The following is a 21,025-nucleotide window of genomic DNA, read 5'->3' on the forward strand; positions in this document are numbered from 1 at the left end:
ATGCTTGATAGCTAAGTAACTACACCTATGGTAGAAGAATATACTAAATCTAGATATTGTATGTAAATATATGTATTCAATCTGTTCAGATTTTTATATCAAAAGTATTTGCAAATCCAAGTACTTAAGCTTCCTCCATTAAGTCAGAGGTCGTGCATCCATAAAAAGAAATAATTTTACATACCTGGAGAGTGTAATCATATAGATACCAGAAATCTGTCCCATACACAATATTCAAAGGTTCCTGCTTATCTCCTACCTAATTTAAACAATTAGCCTGCACATTTGTGTGTGCACGGTCTAGTTCAACAGGTTTTGACTAACCCCTTATCCTTGCATTAACAACAAACATATCAATCAGGTTGTTGTCTGTCAAGAGTACTTGATGATAATGGTGCAAGTTTCAAGTACTGCAGTGATACATTTCAAGATCAGATAAGCATAAGGGAAAATATTAATTGATTAAGAAAAAGGAACATGTAGTAACCGTAATCAGAGACAAATGAGTAACTGGCAAACCTGAGCACCATTAAAATGGCACAACTTTTGGTCTAAGGCAAGATGTTTTATATAATAGCATTACCCAATGCAATGAAACATACAACAGAACTGCCAAAATTGTTCCTATTTTAGGAATATTTCTATTTTAAGGAATAAATTACATCTTTGAGACTTAACTGACAAGTATTACAGCACAGTGGAGTGGTTCAGGTGGCTTTGGGCATCTGATCAGAAACGGAGCGCAGAACATACAGGGGAACCTGCTGTGGGACATACTTCAGAAATGAAGAAATAACAGTTCACTGATTTCATTCTCTGAGGAAAAGTTTAAATATTTGAACTCTTACAACAAGGATGTAGTTGCTGTTTAAACTGATGAAATATGAGCTGCGTTCTGAGTCAAATATTTGATTACCTCTGTAGCTGGTGTCGGAGCTGAAGGAGCAGAACACATCCCTGAAAGCTGAGAAGGAGGAGCTGAACCGCCGCATCCACGACCAGGAGAGGGAAATAACAGGTTGGCTCTGTCCTCTTCACTCAGGTTTTCTACTTCATGTTACCCTCTAAAGCAACACTCTGCTGCATAGATTGGGCTAATTTGCCTTCGTTTGCATTCCTTTTTAGTTTAATAGTTTCATTTCTTTGTTTTACGAATTGACATGTATCAGAATTATTTACTGTTGGGAGTTTCCGTGAAGTTGTAACAGTTTGGGGTCTTTTTGGTGAGGGTGACTGTTACAGAGAAGGCTCTGATATGAGGTTCAACCTCATGAGGTTCAGGAAGGCCAAGTGCAGGGTCCTGCACCTGGGCCAAGGTAACCTGAGATATGAATACAGGCTGAGGGAGGACACACTTTCCACACTTGTGGAAAAGGACCTGGGTGTACTAGTGGACCAAAAGCTGGGCATGAACCACTAATGTGCAATTGCAGACCAGAAGACCAACTCCATCCTGGGCTGCATCAAGAGAAGTGTGGCCAGCAGATCAAGAGAGGTGGTTCTTCCCCTCTACTCTGCCCTGGTGAGACCTCACCTAGAATACTGCATCCAGCTCTGGAGCCCCAAGAAAGGGGACAAGAAAGGTCCAGAAAAGGGCCACAAAAACTATCCAAGGGCTTTAGTACCTCTTTTATGAGGACAGGCTGAGGGAGTTGGGGTTGTTCAGCCTGGAGAAGAGAAGGCTCCAGGGGGGACCTCATAGCAGCCTTCCAGTACCTGAAGGGGCTACAGGAAAGCTGGGGAGGGACTTGTTATAAGGGCTTGTAGTGAGAGGACAAAGGATAATGGTTTTAAACTGAAAGAGAGTTTTAGATTAGAGATCAGGAGGAAATTCTTTAGTGTGAAGGTAGTGAGACACTGAAACAGGCTGCCCAGAGCAGTTGTACAAGCACCATCCCTGGCCAGGTTGGATGGGGCTCTGAGCAGCCTGATCTAGTGGGAGGTGTCCCTGCCCATGCAGGAGAGTTGGAAATTGATGATCTTTAAGGTCCCTTCCAACCCAAAACATTCTGTGATTCTATGATTCTATGATTCTAGAATACAGGTTGTTCTGCAGCTCTTACAGCTGCTGTAACTATGCAGACAGCAGCCAGGAGAGCACAGTGAAGGCTGTGATGGAGGCAGCTGCCATGAGGAGGCTCAGTGTACTTGAGGCTCATGTTTTGCTTTTTCCTTAATGTAGCACTGTGCTGGTGCCTCTTCCTTCACCCTCCTGGAATTACTACTGCAAGGTATTCTCATAATAACCAACTTAACGGAGTGAACCCTTCTGTGCTTACCACAATAATGCTTTGGTCCTTCATATATTTGGCTTAATGTTTGCCCAGAGAAGCACAAATGCCATACAGCAGCTTCAGACAGCAGACACTTTCACCATCTGTGCTCCTGGTGCAGGCACACACCTGTACCTCCAGGATGGGTGCACTGCATGGTAGGTAGAACTGGAGTTCTCACTTGGGATTCCTGTTCTCCTTGGCAGAGACAATGGAGAAGAAGTTCCTGGAGGAAACAAAACAGCTGGAGCTAGATCTGAATGATGAACGGTTACGGTACCAGAACCTGCTGAATGAGTTCAGCCGTTTAGAGGAGCGCTATGATGATCTCAAGGATGAAATGAACTTAATGGTGGTAAGTGGCTGAACATCTGGGAAATCAAAAAGCTGTTCACAAATGTTTTTAGGCAGAATCTAGTGGTATAAGTTGGTAACTGATTCTGTTGTCAAATGCGTGGCCATCCTTTTGAATATTAATTAATGAGATTTGCTCAGCAAAACAAATACATTGAAATTTTGTAGTTGATTTTTTAAAAAATTTTATTATTATCTTCACAGTTGTGAAGAAGGCTAAATTTCTGCTGTGACTTTGCTAGTGGTATTCACTTGTCATGCCCCCTTATTTTGCCCTGAAGTTATTCAGTTGTGCTAGGGCTGTTTTCACCACATTCATGCAGTGTTAAATTTTCAGTAGTTCTAGTAATATTTTATGTGGCAGGAAGAAAAAATATTCTTCAGAAAAAAGTCTGGGAAGTTAGAGAATTGCTTCCTGTGCTTCCTGTAAACTGAGCTTTTCTTTGCCACCAAATGCTGTGTTATTGCTTGATGCTGCTTTCTGGAGCAATGTTGATGGTGTAGGATCTGACCTGTCTCCATAGATTTGATTGTGAACTACATCTCAGAGGCTTTAGGTGGCATGAGAGACCAGGATAAATATTTTCTTACAAATTTTGATAGCTATGAACTAACACCAAATACTACAAACTAAAGTATAGGTTGTGAAAAGACAGTCACAGGGAAAAGCATATAGTGGATCTGCTTCATAGGGTATCATGGGAGAGAGCCCTGTGGGGCAGAGGAGCCCAGGAAATCTGTTCCATATTAGAAGATCACCTTTTCCATGCCCAGAAGCTGAGTGTCCCAACAAAGAGGAGAGGAGGCAGGAATGCCTGTGTGGATGAGCGAGGAGCTCCTGGACATAGTTAAATGTAATAACAAGGCCTGCAGAGGGTGGAAGCAGGGACAGGTTACCGGGGTGGAGGGATCTGGTTAGGAAGGCCAAAGCACAGAGGGAACTGAATCTGGCCAGAGATGTAAAGAACAAGAAAGGTTTCTACAGGTACGTCAGCGATAAGAGGAAGACTAGGAAAAATGTAGGTCCACTTTAGAAGGAAACTGGAGACCTGGTCATGGAGGACATGAAGAAGGCTGAGGTACTCAATGACTTTTTTGCCTTGGTCTTCACTGGCAAGGAGTCTTTTCACACCACCGAAGTTGCAAGAGGCAAAGGCAAAAGACTAGGAAAAGGAAGATTCTCCTACTGTAGGAAAAGAGAGGATTTGAGACCACACAAATCCATGGCACCAAATGGGATTCATCCATGGCTCATGAAGGAAATGGCCAATGAAGTTGCAAAGCCTGTGTCCATCACACTTGAGAAGTCATGGCAGTCTGGTGAAGTTCCAGCTGGCTGGAAGAGGAGAAACTTCACCCCCATTTTCAAAAATGGAAAAAAAGAAAAGCTGGGAAACTACAGGTCAGTCAGTCTCACCTCTGTGCCTGGCAAGATCGTGGAGCAGATCCTCCTGAAGGTTCTTCTAAAGCACATGAAAGATAAAGAGGTGATTGACGACAGCCAGCATGGCTTCACCATTGGCAATTCCTGCTTTACAAATTTGGTGGCCTTTTATGACAATCACTGCGTCAGTGGCAAAGGGAGAGCGACTGATACTTGTGCAAAGTGTTTGATGCTGTCCCATGTGACATCCTGGTATCTAAACTAGAACAAAATGGATTTGATGGATGGACCACTCTGTGGATAAGGAACTGGCTGGGTGGTCGCACTCAGAGAGTTGTGCTCAATGGCTCAGTCTCCAAATGGATGAGTGATGAGCAGCATTGCTCAAGGGGCGGTACTGGGGCTGGTGCTGTTTAACGTCTTTGTCCATGACGTGGACAGTGGATTGAGTGCATGCTCAGCAATTTTGCTGATGACACCAAACTGCATTGAGGTCAAGACGCTGGAGGGAGAGGAGGCCATTCAGGGGGATCTTGAAAGGCTTCAGAGATGGGCACATTCCAACTTCATTGAGTTCAATAAGGCCAAATGCAAGGTCCTGCACCTGGGTCAGAGCAATCCCAAACACAAATACAGGTTGGGTGCAGATGGGATCAAAAACAGCCCCAAGGAAAAGGCCTTGGGGTTGCTGGTTGTTGACAAGCTTGACCTGAGCTGGCAATGTGTGCTTGCAGCCCAGAAAGCCAGTCATGCCCTGGGCTGCATCAAAATCAGTGTGGCCAGCAGGTCAAGGGAGGTGATTTTTCTCCTCTACTCCACTCTCATGAGACCCTACCTGGAGTACTGCGTCCAGTTCTGGAGCCCTCAACATAATAAGGACATGGATCTCTTGAAACAAGTTCAGAGGAGGGCCACAAAGATGATCAGAGGACTGGAGCACCTCTGCTATGAAGACAGGCTGAGAGAGTTGGGGCTGTTCAGCCTGGAGGAGAGAAGGCTCTGGGGAGACCTTAGAGAGGCCTTCCAGTACCTTAAGGGTGTCTACAAGAAAGCTGGGAAGAGACTTTTTACAAGGGCATGTAGCAAGAGGACAAGGAGTTAAAACTGGAAGAGGTGACATTAAGATTAGACATTAGGAGGAAATTCTTCACTATGAGGGTGGTGAGACACTGGCTCAGGTTGCCCAGAGAAGCTGTGGCTGCCTCATTCCTAGAAGTGTTCAAGGGCAGGTTGAATGGGGCTTTGAGCAACCTGGTCTGGTGAGAGGTGTCCCTGGCCATGCAGGGGGCTTGGAACTAGAAGATCTTTAAGGTCCCTTCCAACCTAAACCAGTCTGTGATTCTATAATTTGTTTCACTTGCATTCTAGACCATCCCCAAGCCTGGACACAAAAGAACAGATTCAACCCACAGCAGCAATGAGTCTGAATATACTTTTAGCTCTGAGATCACAGAAGCAGAAGACTTGCCAGTGAGGATGGAGGTAATGCTGAAACTCCCACAACTTTTTGTTGACTAATGCTTGAACTTATTCCTATGTCTTTTTTTGTATGTGCTTGTGAACACCATATCCCTATATGGAGATATCTAATGCTTCAATCCCAACTTTTTCCATTTCCTTTTTGGAAACAGCTCATTCTCTAGTTAGTTGTGGTCCTAAGTAAAATGCCTTTGGGAAAGTATGCTCTGAATTCTTCTCTATTACAGTAAAAATAGATGAGATACTTGGCTGTCCAGTTGATTTGCATCTGTAGAACATTTGCTTGACAGTGTTTCTAAGCACAATCACTTTTCCAGCACAAAATGGGAATTCAGAAAACTAGTGAGATTTCCTCAGAAGTCTGCATACTGTATATTCAGGAGTTAAAGGGGCAAGGTGGCTGGCCACATTCTTAGTAGCTGCATGAAATGAGTTCTTTGTCAGGGGTGAGAACCTCACGTTGACTCATTTTTCCTCTGTTTCACAGAGACAACTAAAACTCAGACTGTGTACTAACCCTTTTTGTATGCAGTGATACAAATCCCAGGATATTTAAACATTTTCAGAAAGGTGACTCTCTTGATTCAGCTAATGAATGATACTAATGAGTAATTTGTGGTGCAACTCGAAGCCATTCTTAGTGTTTTCCAACATAACTCCTCGTTTGGTCCCGCCCAAAGAAGTGGGACAGCTAAGGAGCAGAGTGTTGTCAGGTTTTAGTCTGTTTGTGTGTATGGCAGTCTGCATATACACAGCATTCCAGAGTTGTTCCTAACTGTGAGCTATCACATGACTCTCCCTGTTTGTCCCCTCTCAGTTATCTCCACGGTGGCTTTTTACAGACTGTCTTTAATGTTTTTGAAAGCCTCCACAGAAAATTGTTTTCTTCTTTGAGTGCAAATACCCTGACCCATTGATGCTGACATGTATTCTAGGTGGACTCTTTCATAGTTTGCCTTCCCACTTACATCCATAATTGTTTCAGAAAGTTGCTTCCACCTTCATGGAAAATCAGGAAAAGAACAGTGCATCTACATATGATTGGATTTCATGTGCTAGCCAAATGTCACCTTTTCCTTTGGCTAATAGACTTACTGAGTTGCTGTCCTAGAGCCGGTTTTGGGTTTTAGTATATAAATGAAAAAGAAAACTCACACAAGAGTGTGTATAAATGCAGCACTGAAAAGATTAAATCTGTATTTGTTTAACCTCTTAAGATTGAAAACTCTGGTTTGACTCTAGATTAACAATATAGATTAATGATACAAAACCACATTAAAAAGTAGGGTCCGTCTCAATACAAACCAGTAAAGCCAGAAAACTCAAAGTCTCTTTTCTTTTTCCTGAGCTGTTGGTGTGGTTTATGACTCTCCCCTCAGTACTAAAAGGATATGAAGTGGAAATGGCTATGCTTGCTTCTCTGCTACAGTCATTAATATTAATTTCCTAGTTCCTTTTATAGACTTCAAAATTTCATGGTGCATTTCATAGTAAATGCTTTGATCTTCTTGCTACATAAAGTACAAAATGGCTGAGGGAAAATTTCTGATGCACCTTCAGATCACAAATGCTGTCCTTGCCCAGAAAACAGTGAGAAAGTGGGTGGATTAGGTGCAGAACATGCTGCATAGTTAGAATAATAAAAGGAAAAAAAAAATATAAAATATATTTTCTGGTACCTGTTTATGCCACATCCCACTAAATTAACCTTTACATCTACAGTCAGCAGATAGATTTCTCTGTAGCTGAAGAAGTCAACATGGAAAATATTTTAAACTAAAAAAAAAAAGCTTCTATGTAGTCATTTCCAGGTGAGTCTAACCACAGACTTTTTTTTCTCCTTTCCCCCTCCAAACAAATAAGATTACAAGGTATGCTTAATTACAGACCTTCTGTCTGCTAGATAGTCTCTAGTGCTTTTTTTTTTTTTTCCCCTAGGCTTTAGGCTTAGATACATTTTATACCAGTAGGTCCTTTTTAAAATAGCATTTGACAGCTGCTGAAATATTTTAGATGCCAATAGTCAACCCTCAGAATCAAGTAACGTTTCAGTGTTCCTCTCTTTCCCCAGCCTGTTTCCCAGCTTTACTCACTGCAGTGCTTCCTTGTGATGTGGAAGGGGAATGCTTCTTGACTTCTTTCTGTTCTTTCTAAAGCAGGAACCTATTGAGAAAAAGGCACCATTGGATATGTCTCTGTTCCTCAAGCTGCAGAAACGGGTTACAGAACTGGAGCAAGAAAAGCAATCCCTGCAGGATGAACTGGACAGAAAAGAAGAACAAGCTCTCCGTGCTAAAGCTAAGGTGGACTCCTGGCTGATCAAATGCTGCTGCCAGAGAATCTCTTCTGAAATAGTAGCTGTGTGAATGCTGACTGGCTTTTACTAAATCCTTACCTTCCTCCAGTGCTTGCTTTATATAATGACAAGTTTTATGCCTGATGCTTAGTACTAGGGACTGGTTATTTAGTTTTCCAAGGTTCTTAAGATCCTCTGATGAAGTTAACAGGAACAAAAAGTGCTTTTTTTTCCCCCCTCCCCAAAGGCTGTTTGTTTTAAGGACTAGCAATATAGAAATTCCACTTAAATTATTGGGAGAATGAGTAATTATTCTTTTGAGGCAGAATATGAAGTATTTCAACCAGGATGCAGAGCCAAAGTGGTGGGATTAGACATGTTTAGCAGATTTTATTTGAAATTCTCCTCTGATTTGGTCTCAAGTACTTGTAAAAATATGAAACCATTTTTGGCAATTGTTTTTTATTACTATTCCACCAGTGAATTTCTTGAGCATCCTGGCATTCATCCTGCTCTGTTTCATTACCAGTGTCAGTGATGTAATTTGGACATGATTTTATTTGTATTAACCTATTACGTGTCATAAATTTAGAAGTAAATGAAAGGAAACAATGCCAATATTCAAACTAAAGCACTCAGCAATATCAGAATGAGTGTTTTCCAGTTTTACAGGAAAATAATTTCAGCTCCCTTCCCTTTTCCTGCCTCAAGTAAACTAAAGAATAGAAAGGAATTTATTTTTCACACTTGTCTGTATTCTTTCACAGGAAGAAAAAAGGCCTCAAATAAGAGGTGCAGAGTTGGAGTATGAGTCACTCAAGGTAATTCTGAAAAGGAGGTTTCTGTTATTTCCTGGTAAGAACAAGGCCACCAATTGTATGCACTGGCATAGAAAATTACATCATCTCTCCTGTTTCAGAATATTAGATGAAGAAACCAGAACAAAAATTCCCCTGCAATCGTTTTGTTGTAGGATTGTCCTTTTTGAGCTGTAGAATGTGTGGCTGGAGCTGCAGAACAATAAGACCCCCTAAAAAAAGGAGAGTTTTCTGTTGAAACACTTAATACAGCTTGCAAGTTACTCTGAGCAAAAATACAGTGATAAATGTAGCCCTCTTTTCCAAACATATTATTCAAATTAATGCATAGCTTAGACTACTGAAAAATAAATAAATCCTAATATCACTGAATGATGCAGAATCTCCTTAGCCTACCAAGTGATATTCATTGTGCACTTTGTTGTTGGTAGGGGGAGAATAAGAGGAAAAAAAAGTTGTAGGTTTTTTTTTTTCCTATCAAACCTGTATGATACATGTATATGTGTTCTGATATTGAACTTCAGAGAAAAGGTTAGCCCTACTAGTGAAATCCTCCCAGGCACAACTCACCATAGTCAAGAGGCCAGGGATACTGGAGGGACTGACTGATTTGCGGTCACTCATTGTTTTGACTGTTTCTATCCCTAGTTTTGTACCTGTGGTTTGCAGGCACTTTGGGATGCTGCTGGGTGACGGAATTGTCCCTGTTTCTTGCAGCGTCAAGAACTTGAGTCTGAGAATAAAAAACTGAAGAATGAGTTGAATGAGCTGCAGAAAGCCCTCACAGAAACACGATCTCCAGAGGTAACTGCTCCTGGTGCCCCTGCATATAGAGTCCTCCTGGATCAGCTGACATCAGTAAGTGAAGAGCTGGAAGTACGCAAGGAAGAAGTCCTCATCCTGAGGTCTCAGCTTGTTAGCCAGAAAGAGGCTATTCAACCCAAGGTAAATAATACTCAGAGGATGCACTGTGTAGTCAAGTTCCATTGCATCACTGCTGTGCTTGATTTAATATAACAGCATGCTTGAAAAGGCAGAGTGAAATGGTCTTGTTTCAAAAGCCTTTCTAAGTGTGATCCATTGTTCTATTGTCAGTGCACAAGTTGCAGCATCCAAATTGGGACATTCTATTAATAAACCAATTCTGGGTTTGTCTACCAGCATTCATGTAAAGATACCATACTGAGCACACCAGGCTGGCAGGTACCAATGGTCTGGCAGGATCTCCCCAGACTCCTTTAACAATGCAGAAATAATTCTCATTTGGAACTAGAAAGTTAACAATAGCTCTCAGGAATTCTTTTTGATTAAATAGTTCGGTGTGAGGTACAATTTCTTCTAAGTCTGTGTGGGGTCATAGGTGGTTGCAAATAAATAGCAATTCATAAAGATGACCTATGAAGATATATAAATTCCATATTATTGCTTGATAGGTGCTATGTGGTTTTGTTGAGAAGAGTAGATTATGAAATGCATATCTTCTAAAAAGTTCTGATGAGATTCTTAGGGGAGTAATGGCTTTGAAAATAAGTCATTCCACCTGAGAAGGTATCACCTATATCCAGGAACTAGTCATTTCCATTGAACTGGATGTTTCATAAGTGCAGCAAAGAATGAACAGACATCTTTCCTTGTCCTAAATAAATAGGAAGTCTGTGATGCATGAAGGTGTACATACCTTGTTTTAAATGATTAATTATAAAGAAAACAAAACTTATTTTTCTGCAATATTTAGAACATTGTAAAGAAATACTTGAATAGTAAATACTTGAAAAACTGATTATCAGCAATGGTGGGATACAAGTGTTTCTTACAGCAGTTATGATTATGAGGGAAATGTGAAGGTGACCCGTGGGATGGCTAACAGCCAGTTTGCAGGTAGATTCTGCTTGTTAGGTTGGACAACTGCTGCACAGACAGATTTTTTTTTTAATGATTTGTTTTTCTTCTTTTTTGCCTACCAACTTGATTGCCAGGAGGATAAGGTATACGTTTTCTTCTACAGTTATAACCCAAAACTCTTAAATGTTAAAAAGTCCTCAACAATACTTGAGCTGTCATTTCCCTGCCTCTCATCAGTGACCTACATGTACTTGAAGTTGTTCTTGCACTTACTTTGCAGTTCTTGAAAATCCTTTCTCCGTTTCCTATGTCCCCCATGTCCCCATCTTCGCACTCCATACGAGGGAACAAGTGACTTCAGAACAAGCAGATTGAACAGTTTTGAGCTGTTGGTTTATGGTAACCTGAACATGAAAGGAAAATTTCAGAAATTGGTCTAGTCAGCTCAATCAATGTGTCTTGCCAAGCAGAAGAGTAAGAACTGCACTGTGATTCAGGAATCAGATGTCTGTTAACTTGCAAAATCCAGAAATTTTACCAAAAAAAGAGTCTGTTATGAAGAACTACTTTATTGTTTGTTATCTTCATGCAACAAACATTCAGGACTCACCTTGTGATCTGTACATATTAGGAACTGGTGAATGTTTGATTAGAAAATATAGCTGAATACTTAGTATTTTGGACTATGAGAAACTGAATTTTTTCTAAATTAAGGCAGTTAATGCAAATATTACAACTACAGCAGGTAGGATGTTCTTGGATATATAAAAGTAATTAGCATCTCTTTCCATCAGCACAAAAAACATGTTCAAACTGCTAAAGCTTGGTTGATTGGCAGGTGAGATATAGGAGTTTTACTGTGGAATAAAATAACTGTAGAAAAATCACAAAGGTCTCATAAGGATGTTGGGAATAATTATTTAAGGAGCCTACATATTTTATTCATTTTCAGATTAGGTAACACGAATCATACTAGTCATAGAGACCTAGGCCTCAAAATTTATGTCCACAAGGTGGTTATTGTAAATACTTTGCAAAATTTTACTTGAGAAAATGGGATTTGATTGTTTTGAAAAGCAAAAAGACAAGTCAGAATTCCATCTCGTATGTTCAGTAGAGTCTTGTGATTCCACTCCAATTATCCACCACAGTGACTCAGGTCAGACTAGCCGAGGTGACTGTGAACATCTGTTAAGGATTTCAAGTTATACTGATGGAAAAGCAAAAATGCCATAGGAAACATTTAAAACTGAAACAGAATAGTATTGTGATGATATCTAACTTAAAAAATTCTCAAGCCCTTGTAAATGATTTCTTACTTTCCCAGAGTACTTCAAATATATAAGTGAGGAATGGACCTTATTTATGGTATTTGAAAGACTACATGTAATGCTGTGTTTAAAAATATTAATAGAATTAAGCTTGCAATATATGCTTCTAGATTTTCAGTATTAGCAGCTGTTTGTGGCAATTTGAAAGAAAAGGCAAATTCACCATTTCATGAAATTTATCTTGTTCCTTTACACGATAAAGACATGGAAAGAGATTAATACTTGTACCCACTTATTTGGCAGACTGATGTCTGGCCGTGTTGCATGCATTCATTTCAAAAGATACACCAAATGGACATGAAAATTATGGACCAACCTCCTGCTCAGGTACTCACAATAATTTTAAGGTGGCTACTCAAGTGCTTGATGTGGGTAAAGTGACAAAAACATGGATTCAGAGAATAATTACATTGTTAAATTTACTCTGGAAATGGTCATTTGTTTTCCAGAACACCATGACAGATTCTACAATCCTCTTGGAGGATGTACAAAAGATGAAAGACAAAGGAGAAATAGCACAGGCATATATTGGACTGAAGGAAACAAACAGGTACAAGTTCTCTTTCTTTAATCTATGATGAGTTGGGGTCTGCTGCAAATATACTCAGTAAGTTGCATCCATGTAAGTCTAGGTACTTAGAGAACTCTTGTAGTTTTGGATTATAATGTGATTTAATAAAATTGCTGTATGCAATGTTTGAAAGTATTAGGAAACAATGGGGAAATGCTAAATCAAGTTTCCTGGATTTTCATCATCTCAGCATTTAATTGTAACATTGCTCAAACTGGGTGCCATTCCCCATGCTGGTTTTTTACCTTTTGTCCAGTAGTTGTCACAATAGTGTGTCATAATACATTGATTATAACAGCATGAAATGCTGTAACCAGTTGGGCTAACACTCTGTCACTGAGACCTGGGTTTCATCATTAAGAAGAAATATACATATAAACAAGAGAAGTAATTTGCTAAGTCACTAGAAAACACTGTTTCTTTCTCTTTTATAGTAACTTTAATTTAGTGTGTAATGTCCTTGACATGTTATCTCATCACCATCACGTATCTCTCTTGTATTTTTTTTTAAACAATTTTCTTGAAAGGCAATCTCCCCAGGACTATCATATGCTGAATGAGGACGGAGAACTTTGGCTGGTTTATGAAGGGTTAAAACAAGCCAACAGGTTACCAGACTTCTCAGAATGGTTTTTCTTCTTCATTTGCAACTTCTTTTCTAGCTAACTGTGCCCCTTGCTGTGGGTTTGCTTTATCTACAGTATTTCTATTGCTTTAATGGTTAGAAAAAAATTAATCACAAATTATACAAAAGAAAGAGTTTCCTCCAACTTAGTCCCCTAACTTTTCTGCGTGTCAAGTTGTATCATTTTAAAAGCTAGGATGGTGGCAAAAGCTATCACAATTCCTAAGAGCACTTGCACCAAAATAGTTGGTAAAATACCAGAAGTTCCACAACTGGGGAAGATTTGTAGCCATGTATTATTCATCTGCCTTTCTGTTGGAAATCAAAATGAACGTCCCTTAGAGTTTTCCAGCCTAAAGAAGTACAATCATTTTAGTAATGATAAAACTATTGTTTGAATATCTTCAGCCAACTCTCAGCTTTCAGGTAGTTACACGTCTCACTCTCCTTGTTGTGGCTCAAGTTCAGTAGATTGAATGTTCTTGCCCCATGTCTCTCCGTGCCAGATTGAAACTGTAAGACACAAAAAAACCCAACAAGCAGAAGTAATCTTGAGTTCATCGTGGTGCTGTTCAAGCCTCAGAGCAATCACTGCAGTCTCTACAAAGATGGCATGCTGGTCGTCTGTCACCTCGTTAGGAAATGCAGTTCTGGCTCCATGGGCACATCTGGGCCTTGTATCCATACATGTGACCCAGACTTCTCAAACGGGTCCTAGTTCTGCAATGGCAACTAATTCATTAGGTCAGGAGTGCTGATGTTTTTCAACATACATATTTGGCAGCAGTAACTACAGGAGGAGGTATTTTGCAATGAATGCTACTAACTCAATTCTTTCCTCTTCTTGTGCTAACAAATTCTACACCTAACATTGTTTGGTAAGCCTGCAAAGGTCTAACTTGGAGCAAGTGGTCTGCAGAGCAGGATGTGAGGGGTTGCACTTCTTGTTTCTTGTCCCAGCACTGTAAAGACAAGAAGCTTTACATTAAATGGCAGAGCAATGCAGTAAATGACTATTTGCCCTTGCGTGCTTGATCGGTCTGGTTACTAATAAGTGTGCCTGCCTTATGCATATTTAAACCCTGAAAGGTTGTCTAATTGAACAGTAGTAGTCACTGGTCATGTCATTTCCTGTGTGTGTATGTAGGAAACAATGAATCAGAGCACTTGGGCAGTGCTTTGCAAGCAGGAGTAGATCCTGCTCAGGGGAGGCTGGTGCGTGTTGCCCCATTTCACAAGAAGAATTGGAGATGTGATGTGTCCCAGGGAAAGAGCAAGACAGGGGCAAGGATAGTATGTTGCTCCTGCATCCCAGTCCTGAGTTAGGTTCTGTTGTTAACCTTTCCTGCACTAATGGCAGCCCTCTGCATAATGTTGGTTTTAATGTAAAAATAAAGGTGATTTATGTGCATTTGCAATTAAAGGCACTGACTGAACAGAAATAACCATAAAACTATTTTCCTGTGTTGATATTGCAGGGTTCTAGCTTAAGCATACACAGTGTCGTCTTCATCTTGCACAGTTTGATCTGGTGAGAGGTAAAACCTCTGTAAAGCCCCTTTAAAAGCAGCACAACCTGCGAAGACTTAGCAATACCTTCATTGCCACATGTTCTCAGTGGCACCATACACAGTATGTGTTCATTCACAAAGGAAATGCAAAGCAGTGTCACAATTAGTTTCTCCCCACTTTTTGATCATGCAAGCTTAATTTAATTAGAAGGCATACTGAAGGGTTTAAAGAGTACTCTGCCTTTTTCATTTTCCTTTGCAAGCCATGGCTAATTGTTCCTGAGCAGCAGCTAAAGCTTTACACTCCCTCTGAGAATTGGGGATGTAACTTTCTCAGTGTGTTCACGCAACTGTTGCTCAACTTCTTTAGGCTGCTGGAGTCTCAGCTTCAGTCACAGAAGAAGAGCCACGAGAATGAGCTGGAATCACTGCGAGGTGAGATCCAGAGTCTGAAGGAGGAGAACAATCGCCAGCAGCAGCTCCTGGCACAGAACCTGCAGCTCCCTCCAGAGGCCCGCATTGAAGCCAGTCTCCAACATGAGATCACCCGCCTGACCAATGAGAACTTGGTAAGGGAAACGATGCTGTGGGATCAGACGAGGGAACTTGCAGACCTGCTGCCTCTGTCAAGTTCTTATCAGTTCTCAGATGGCAGCCTTCTGCAAAAAATGGCGTGGGTGCAGTGGGGTTTTTTGTAGGTAAGCTAATGGGGGAGAGACTGAGGACGGCTGATGAAGTAATAATGTTCCAATGAATTTGTTGCAAGTTTGTGGCATGGAGAAAGCTCATGGATCCCAGCTTTCAACTGATGAGTTTAATCGTCGCTAATTAGAATGACTGATAAACAGGGAACTCATAAAAAAGATTAGTCCCAAGTAGTCTCGTTTCCTCTGTAATATATTAGTTTGTTTATTTTGTTGAAAAACTTTTACATAGTTCTTCAATTATTTAATGTCACTTTTCTTTCCTATTCCCCCCCTTCCTGTCTGAAGCTACACACTGTGTTGTGACCTCCAGCTATTCAGTGTGTTTTGAAGAAAGAAACAGTTCCAGAAAAAGAAGCTGGGTTAGAAGTCACTTAGCTAATAACTGGTATTCCTTGTTCACTGCACAACATTTTTGTATAAAGGAGAGAGCGACTGAAAAGCTTTCCCTGCAGAGGACTATGTTCATCATGTGCAGGCTAGTTAATTTCTGGGGAATTTTTCCAGAAGCCCATGTTGGAATATTGCTGGTTTATCACTGTTTATTGGTAAAGAGAACCATGCTACTTCAGGAAGAAAAATCCTAATTGTGAGCATCATGGCTTCCTCTAAACAAGCCGAGGTGTAGTCTTTCCTTATGTGTGTCAAAGAAGTTTCATTGTTGGGCTCTTGTCTTGGTACCAAATGTTTTGAGGAAAGCCTCAGATAATTCAGGTAAGAGATGCTGGAAAATCAATTGAAGGGATATTTTGTTTGCCTCAGCAGCAGCTGTCTTCCACTGGCAAAGGTAAATGGCAAGTGTTTCCATCCCCAACAACTTCCTCCGGCTGCTTAGTCATGTTATGATTTTTAGCCCTCTTTTCCCCCCAAGAGACCTACTCATCCCAGTCTGTGTTCCCAAGACAATGTACAGTCACTTAATTACATCCCAGGGGACTTCTCTTTATTTTCAAATACAGGGAATATAATTTCACTTGTTAAATAGAGACTCATTCCCTAGTATTTCACTTCTGACGTTTCAGTATTACGAGTGCACTGCAAGTTAGGTACATGCTTCTTTTCCACTTCTAACCTTAGAGTGGAAATAATTTACAGGCTTTCCAGATGTGATATTAGAATTGCAGTATTCACTGCAATCCTATCTTGTTTGGCGTAAGAAAATGCCCTGTCCAGGTGGTCATACTCCAGACTTTCACAGTGTAATTACTGACCATTTTTAAAAGATCTGAGTGTTCTGCAACTCGCCTACATCAGCTTCAATCTGGGAGAGGCTGATGTGAGCACCACAAGTAAGGACTAGACTACCTAAAAATGAGAGAATCTTGGTCTTATTTTAATCTGATTTATATAGTGCTTGTTGAAGTATCAGTGTCTCAAAGGGAAGGGAAAAAACAATCCTGTGCCTATTTTTACAGTTTTATGAGGAGTTGTATGCAGATGATCCCAAGAAGTATCAATCGTACCGGATTTCACTTTACAAACGGATGATTGTATGTAGACCCCATGAATCCTGTTTCTCTCTTGTCTCGTTTGCTACTTCTGGAGCACTAATTGAAAAGCAGGCTGCCTGCCTTCATCCCTTTCAAAGGAAATCCCCTGCAGAGAGCTTCACAATGCCAATTACTTCCCTCACTGCTTTTTTTGTTAGTGTCTCTGTAATTTGTGTCTCTTTTTGATGCAGTTTTGTTACTAATACAAGTCTTGCACTGTGAGCAAAGCAGTTTCTTTTTGAATACTACTTAATTCTGCCCTGAAAAGGAAGTACGTGATTCAAAGGACCAATTTTCAGAACCACTCTTTGCTTTAAAGCTTTGATACATTTACATTCAGTTCAGCAAAACAGAGGCCTGATCATACAGATACTTATCAAGGTGAATGATGCCTGCAATCCAGTCATGGCCTGAATTTGTTCACAGATCTCTTTACAGTGCTGACATCTAGACTGAATAGATCAATCAGTATCACAATACAAAACCTTTAAATATTTTTCAAAAATGCAAAGTATGAAGGATAAAATTGGAAGTGATATTTCAGTAATAATTAAAATAACACATTGAGAGAGCACCATATGTAAGCTTGAAATAATATAATTTATGGGATTCTGCATCTTAATGAGATGTGAAATCTGTTCAATTTTTTTTAGAGGAACCATAGAAGAAACTTTATTCCTTCTCACATATTTATTGTTCAGAAATCATATCCCTTCACTGATACAGTGAGAACAGTCTGTTGGACTTATGTGTGTTTCAGGAGAAATTGTTATATTTGACAATAAGTATAATGTTTTTTAAAACGATTTCTGTTGTAAAGTTGAACACTGCTTTCAATGTGAATCATGCCCTTGATTCTGTCCTTTCAACCAGCCTAATTATCTTACTGCTCAAGTATTATTATATTAGGTTATAAACTCTTTACTACATGATTGAGAGCAATTTTGTGCCTAATTCTAAGTTGTTGCCAATGCTGCACTAATATTTTTCAGTACTTTAGGAGACGTGTAGTTTCCCAGGTGATGCTTTTGATATAAGGAGCTCGTGGTCCCTTATGTTCTTAGCAATACCATGAAGAATCACTTTGGAAAGAGCATTTTTCTTTAAAGCTACTTTCATACCCTTAACCTGGAGTGGGTTCCAGGTTTTCTCAGCTTGAGGTTTTGCTTCCTTTAGAAAAACTTCTCAATTTTTGATTACATGATTATTTTATGAATGCACTACCGTAGGTCACAATTATTCAAAGACAGATTTTTGGGAAGTACTCCTTTGAAAAAGAAATACCAGTTTTACTACTAGAATAAGACTTCTAGGTGCTAGCTGTTGTTCAGGTACATAATAAAATATGTAAGACGCCAGTTTCAATCTTAGGAAATGTGAGGACAGCAAGCAATGAGGAAATGGCAGAGCATCATGTTTGATTGGATGTTTGATGTTGGTAAACATGAGTGCAAGTTATGGATAGGCCTGAATAACAAGTCAGTCCTGAGGGCATGAGTAAGTGACGCAGAAATACAGGATAGCTGTTAAATAATAAAGCAAATTATTTCCATGAGGCATTTGGAAGAGCAGGGAGGAAGCATTAGGGAGATATGGTTGCAGCAAAATGTCTTCTGCCATAAGAACTGACCTAGTTCTGAGTGCCTGCAGAACACACTAAGAGCTTTGCCTTTGTCGTGCTGCACGTAACTTCGTAATATTTGCGATATTTGGCAGCGAACCAGCTTGCAAACCTCAGCCAGAGGATGGCACCACTGTTCAGCTTTCTTCACCCCCTTGTAGCTCTAACACTCGGTTTCATCTCTGTCACACGTTATGGGATTTTTCTTGTGTCTTAATCTTTCTTTCATTTTACCTTACAGGATTTAATGGAGCAGCTGGAAAAGCAAGACAAAACTGTTCGCAAGTTGAAGAAACAGTTGAAAGTATTTGCTAAGAAGATTGGTGAACTTGAAGGTACTTTTTTGTTTTGAGAGGAAGGTTTTGGTTTACTCTCTGTGATCCCATTGTCATTATATCCATCTGTCTTAGCAGTCAGGAGGGCACAAAGTCTTCAGTAGCATTAGCTTCTGTTAATTGAGTTCAGAAACAGGAGGTATGCCCAGAGCTCTGTGCCTTCCTTTATATACCTTTATTTGTCATCTTTTAAAGTGATGGCTAAAGGAGATTGATGTTGCTCTGAAGGCAAAAACCATTTGAATGTAAAGGAATGTTACTTAGGCTGTTTGTGTACTTATAGACAGTATCTGTTTTTATCAAGACAAAAGTAATACTAAATATGAACCAGGCAGAAATAACTTACCCAGTCTTCCTTTGTGGATTTCTGTATCACTGGAGCCAAGAATGCTGAGACTGTCTTTCTCTGCCTGAGGTTTCTCTTCAGAGCTTCTGGCCACATCTAAATATGAGAATGCTGAGACATAGACTAAGCTAATTTTATGAGCATCACAGTCAATGCCCTTAGGATCTTAGCACTGGTGAGATGGACAGCTACTTGTGTCTCTGCATAAGTAAAGTAATTTTAATTGCTAAAAGCAATTAATAATGTTATAAAGTTGGAATATTAATTTGTTTTTGAATAATCCTGGTCCTGACCTTTAGAAGCTTTTAATGGTCATCTGCTTTTTCCAGAACCAGGCTTACTGCCTAATGAGTGGAAATCAGTGACTGTGTAGTCTTCAGTGTTTCCATGCCTGAAAAGAACAGTGATAACAAGTTAAACCTGGTTTAACAGGAGTATATTATCCTTTATACAGTGGCAGCTCTTCTTGAGCTCCCATTTGGACTTCTGCTTTTTCCATCCAGTTTGCCAGGTGCACACATTTAGGGTGTCCTTCCAGGACATGTGGTGGCTTGTAACTGTGTGCAGCTTGGAGGGCTGTGAGAAGAGGATGTAGCTTTCCTAAGATGAAACCAGGGTTTGGTTTTCAAAACCAAACATGCATCCTCATCAGGTGTAGGTGTTGAATGTGATACTGTGAGGCACTATATGCGACAAGGTGGATATTTCATACATCCTTTTAAAAGGTTACTTTAAACTAAGTTTGTTTTTAAAAAGTCTTTCAATATTGTTTGGTTACTATTGTGGACAAGGTCACAGAAGTATTCATAAACAATACAGAGTGGGAAAATGTTTCTGAAAACATAGTTTTGTCTTGTGTTTAGTAGCAGGTTAACTTAAAAAGATGTACTAGGTCTGGTTGGGACGGAGTTAAGTTTCTTAATAGCAGCCCGTGTAATGCTGTGTTTTGGATTTCTGGCTAAAACAGTGTTGGTAACACACAGGTGTTTTGGCTGTTGCTGAACAGAGCTTGCACAGTGTCAAGGTTTTCTCTTTTTCCCACTCTGCCCTCTCAGTAAGCACGGGGAGGGCATGTGGGCACACAGCCAGAACAGCTGAGCTGACCTGGCCAAGGTGATATTCCACATTCCATACCAGCTAACGTCAGCAGCCAGGAGAGGGTGTTTTACATACAAGGTAGCTGTTGTTTGGAGGCTGGCTGGGCATCAGTCCCCCTGCCCCTGTGGGGGGTTTTGAGGGATTGCCTCTGTTTGCTTCCCCCCATCCTTTTCCTTTGCCTGTTAAACCATTTTTATTTTGACCCTCAAGTTTTCTCACACTTGCTCTTAGTGTTCTCTCCCCTGCCCTGCTGGAGCCAGCAGGGGTGCTTGGCTGCTGCTCAAGGTGAACCTACCACAACAGGCAACAAACACCAAGCAGGAAAAATACTGATATTTTGCAGAACAATTAACAGTGACCCTTACAGTATTAATCGGGGATTAAGTGATTAACAGCTATCACGTCACCTTTGTGCTTTTGTAGGATAAAATCCAGGAATCAGCAGTAGGTCTGAATTAATGGATGCTATTCACACACTTCCACTCTTCTTCAAAAGAAGACTGCCACCCCGAGACACATTTATCAACAATCTGCCTCTTTGTATAATGTTGACAAGTGTTATCCTGAACCAAAGAAAACATGTCTTAGTCCCATATGCTGGAGTTCTTCCTTTGAAATGTCATAGTTTCCTCTGTTATGCATTGGTTTCACTAGAAAATTTCCCATATTTTTTTTTTTCTCACTTCCCTCCTGAAGTGGGCCAGATGGAGAACATATCACCTGGACAAATCATTGACGAACCTATTCGTCCAGTTAACATTCCACGGAAAGAAAAGGACTTCCAAGGAATGTTAGAATATAAGAAGGAGGATGAACAAAAACTTGTCAAGAATCTTATTTTAGGTAAGCATCTTTCTCATTTGCAGCCTCCTCTGCTCCCACACACTCTGGAAAATAAAAGAACACAGAGTTTGCATGATGAAATGAATAGTGTATTTTGGTTTCAA

The 21,025-nt window shown here is 40.2% G+C and overlaps 1 protein-coding gene across 3 annotated transcripts in view; it reads left to right on the plus strand.

Annotated features, from left to right (window-relative positions):
* MYO5A (myosin VA) overlaps positions 1–21,025 on the plus strand; it is a 103,106-nt gene that overhangs the window by 74,475 nt on the left and 7,606 nt on the right. Inside the window, exons 23-34 of one of the 3 annotated variants that reach the window (XM_051628236.1) lie at positions 925–1,018; positions 2,480–2,628; positions 5,380–5,493; positions 7,650–7,793; positions 8,554–8,607; positions 9,322–9,549; positions 12,227–12,327; positions 12,876–12,956; positions 14,855–15,053; positions 16,604–16,678; positions 18,541–18,634; positions 20,775–20,921. In XM_051628236.1, coding sequence (XP_051484196.1) covers positions 925–1,018; positions 2,480–2,628; positions 5,380–5,493; positions 7,650–7,793; positions 8,554–8,607; positions 9,322–9,549; positions 12,227–12,327; positions 12,876–12,956; positions 14,855–15,053; positions 16,604–16,678; positions 18,541–18,634; positions 20,775–20,921 — 1,480 coding nt within the window. Of the gene's footprint in view, positions 1–924; positions 1,019–2,479; positions 2,629–5,379; positions 5,494–7,646; positions 7,794–8,553; positions 8,608–9,321; positions 9,550–12,226; positions 12,328–12,875; positions 12,957–14,854; positions 15,054–16,603; positions 16,679–18,540; positions 18,635–20,774; positions 20,922–21,025 lie in introns of all 3 variants that reach the window. The other 2 variants (XM_051628234.1, XM_051628235.1) reach the window with 2 other exon arrangements.

The sequence above is a fragment of the Apus apus genome, chromosome 10 (genome assembly GCF_020740795.1).
Source record: "Apus apus isolate bApuApu2 chromosome 10, bApuApu2.pri.cur, whole genome shotgun sequence".
NCBI lineage: Eukaryota > Metazoa > Chordata > Aves > Apodiformes > Apodidae > Apus > Apus apus.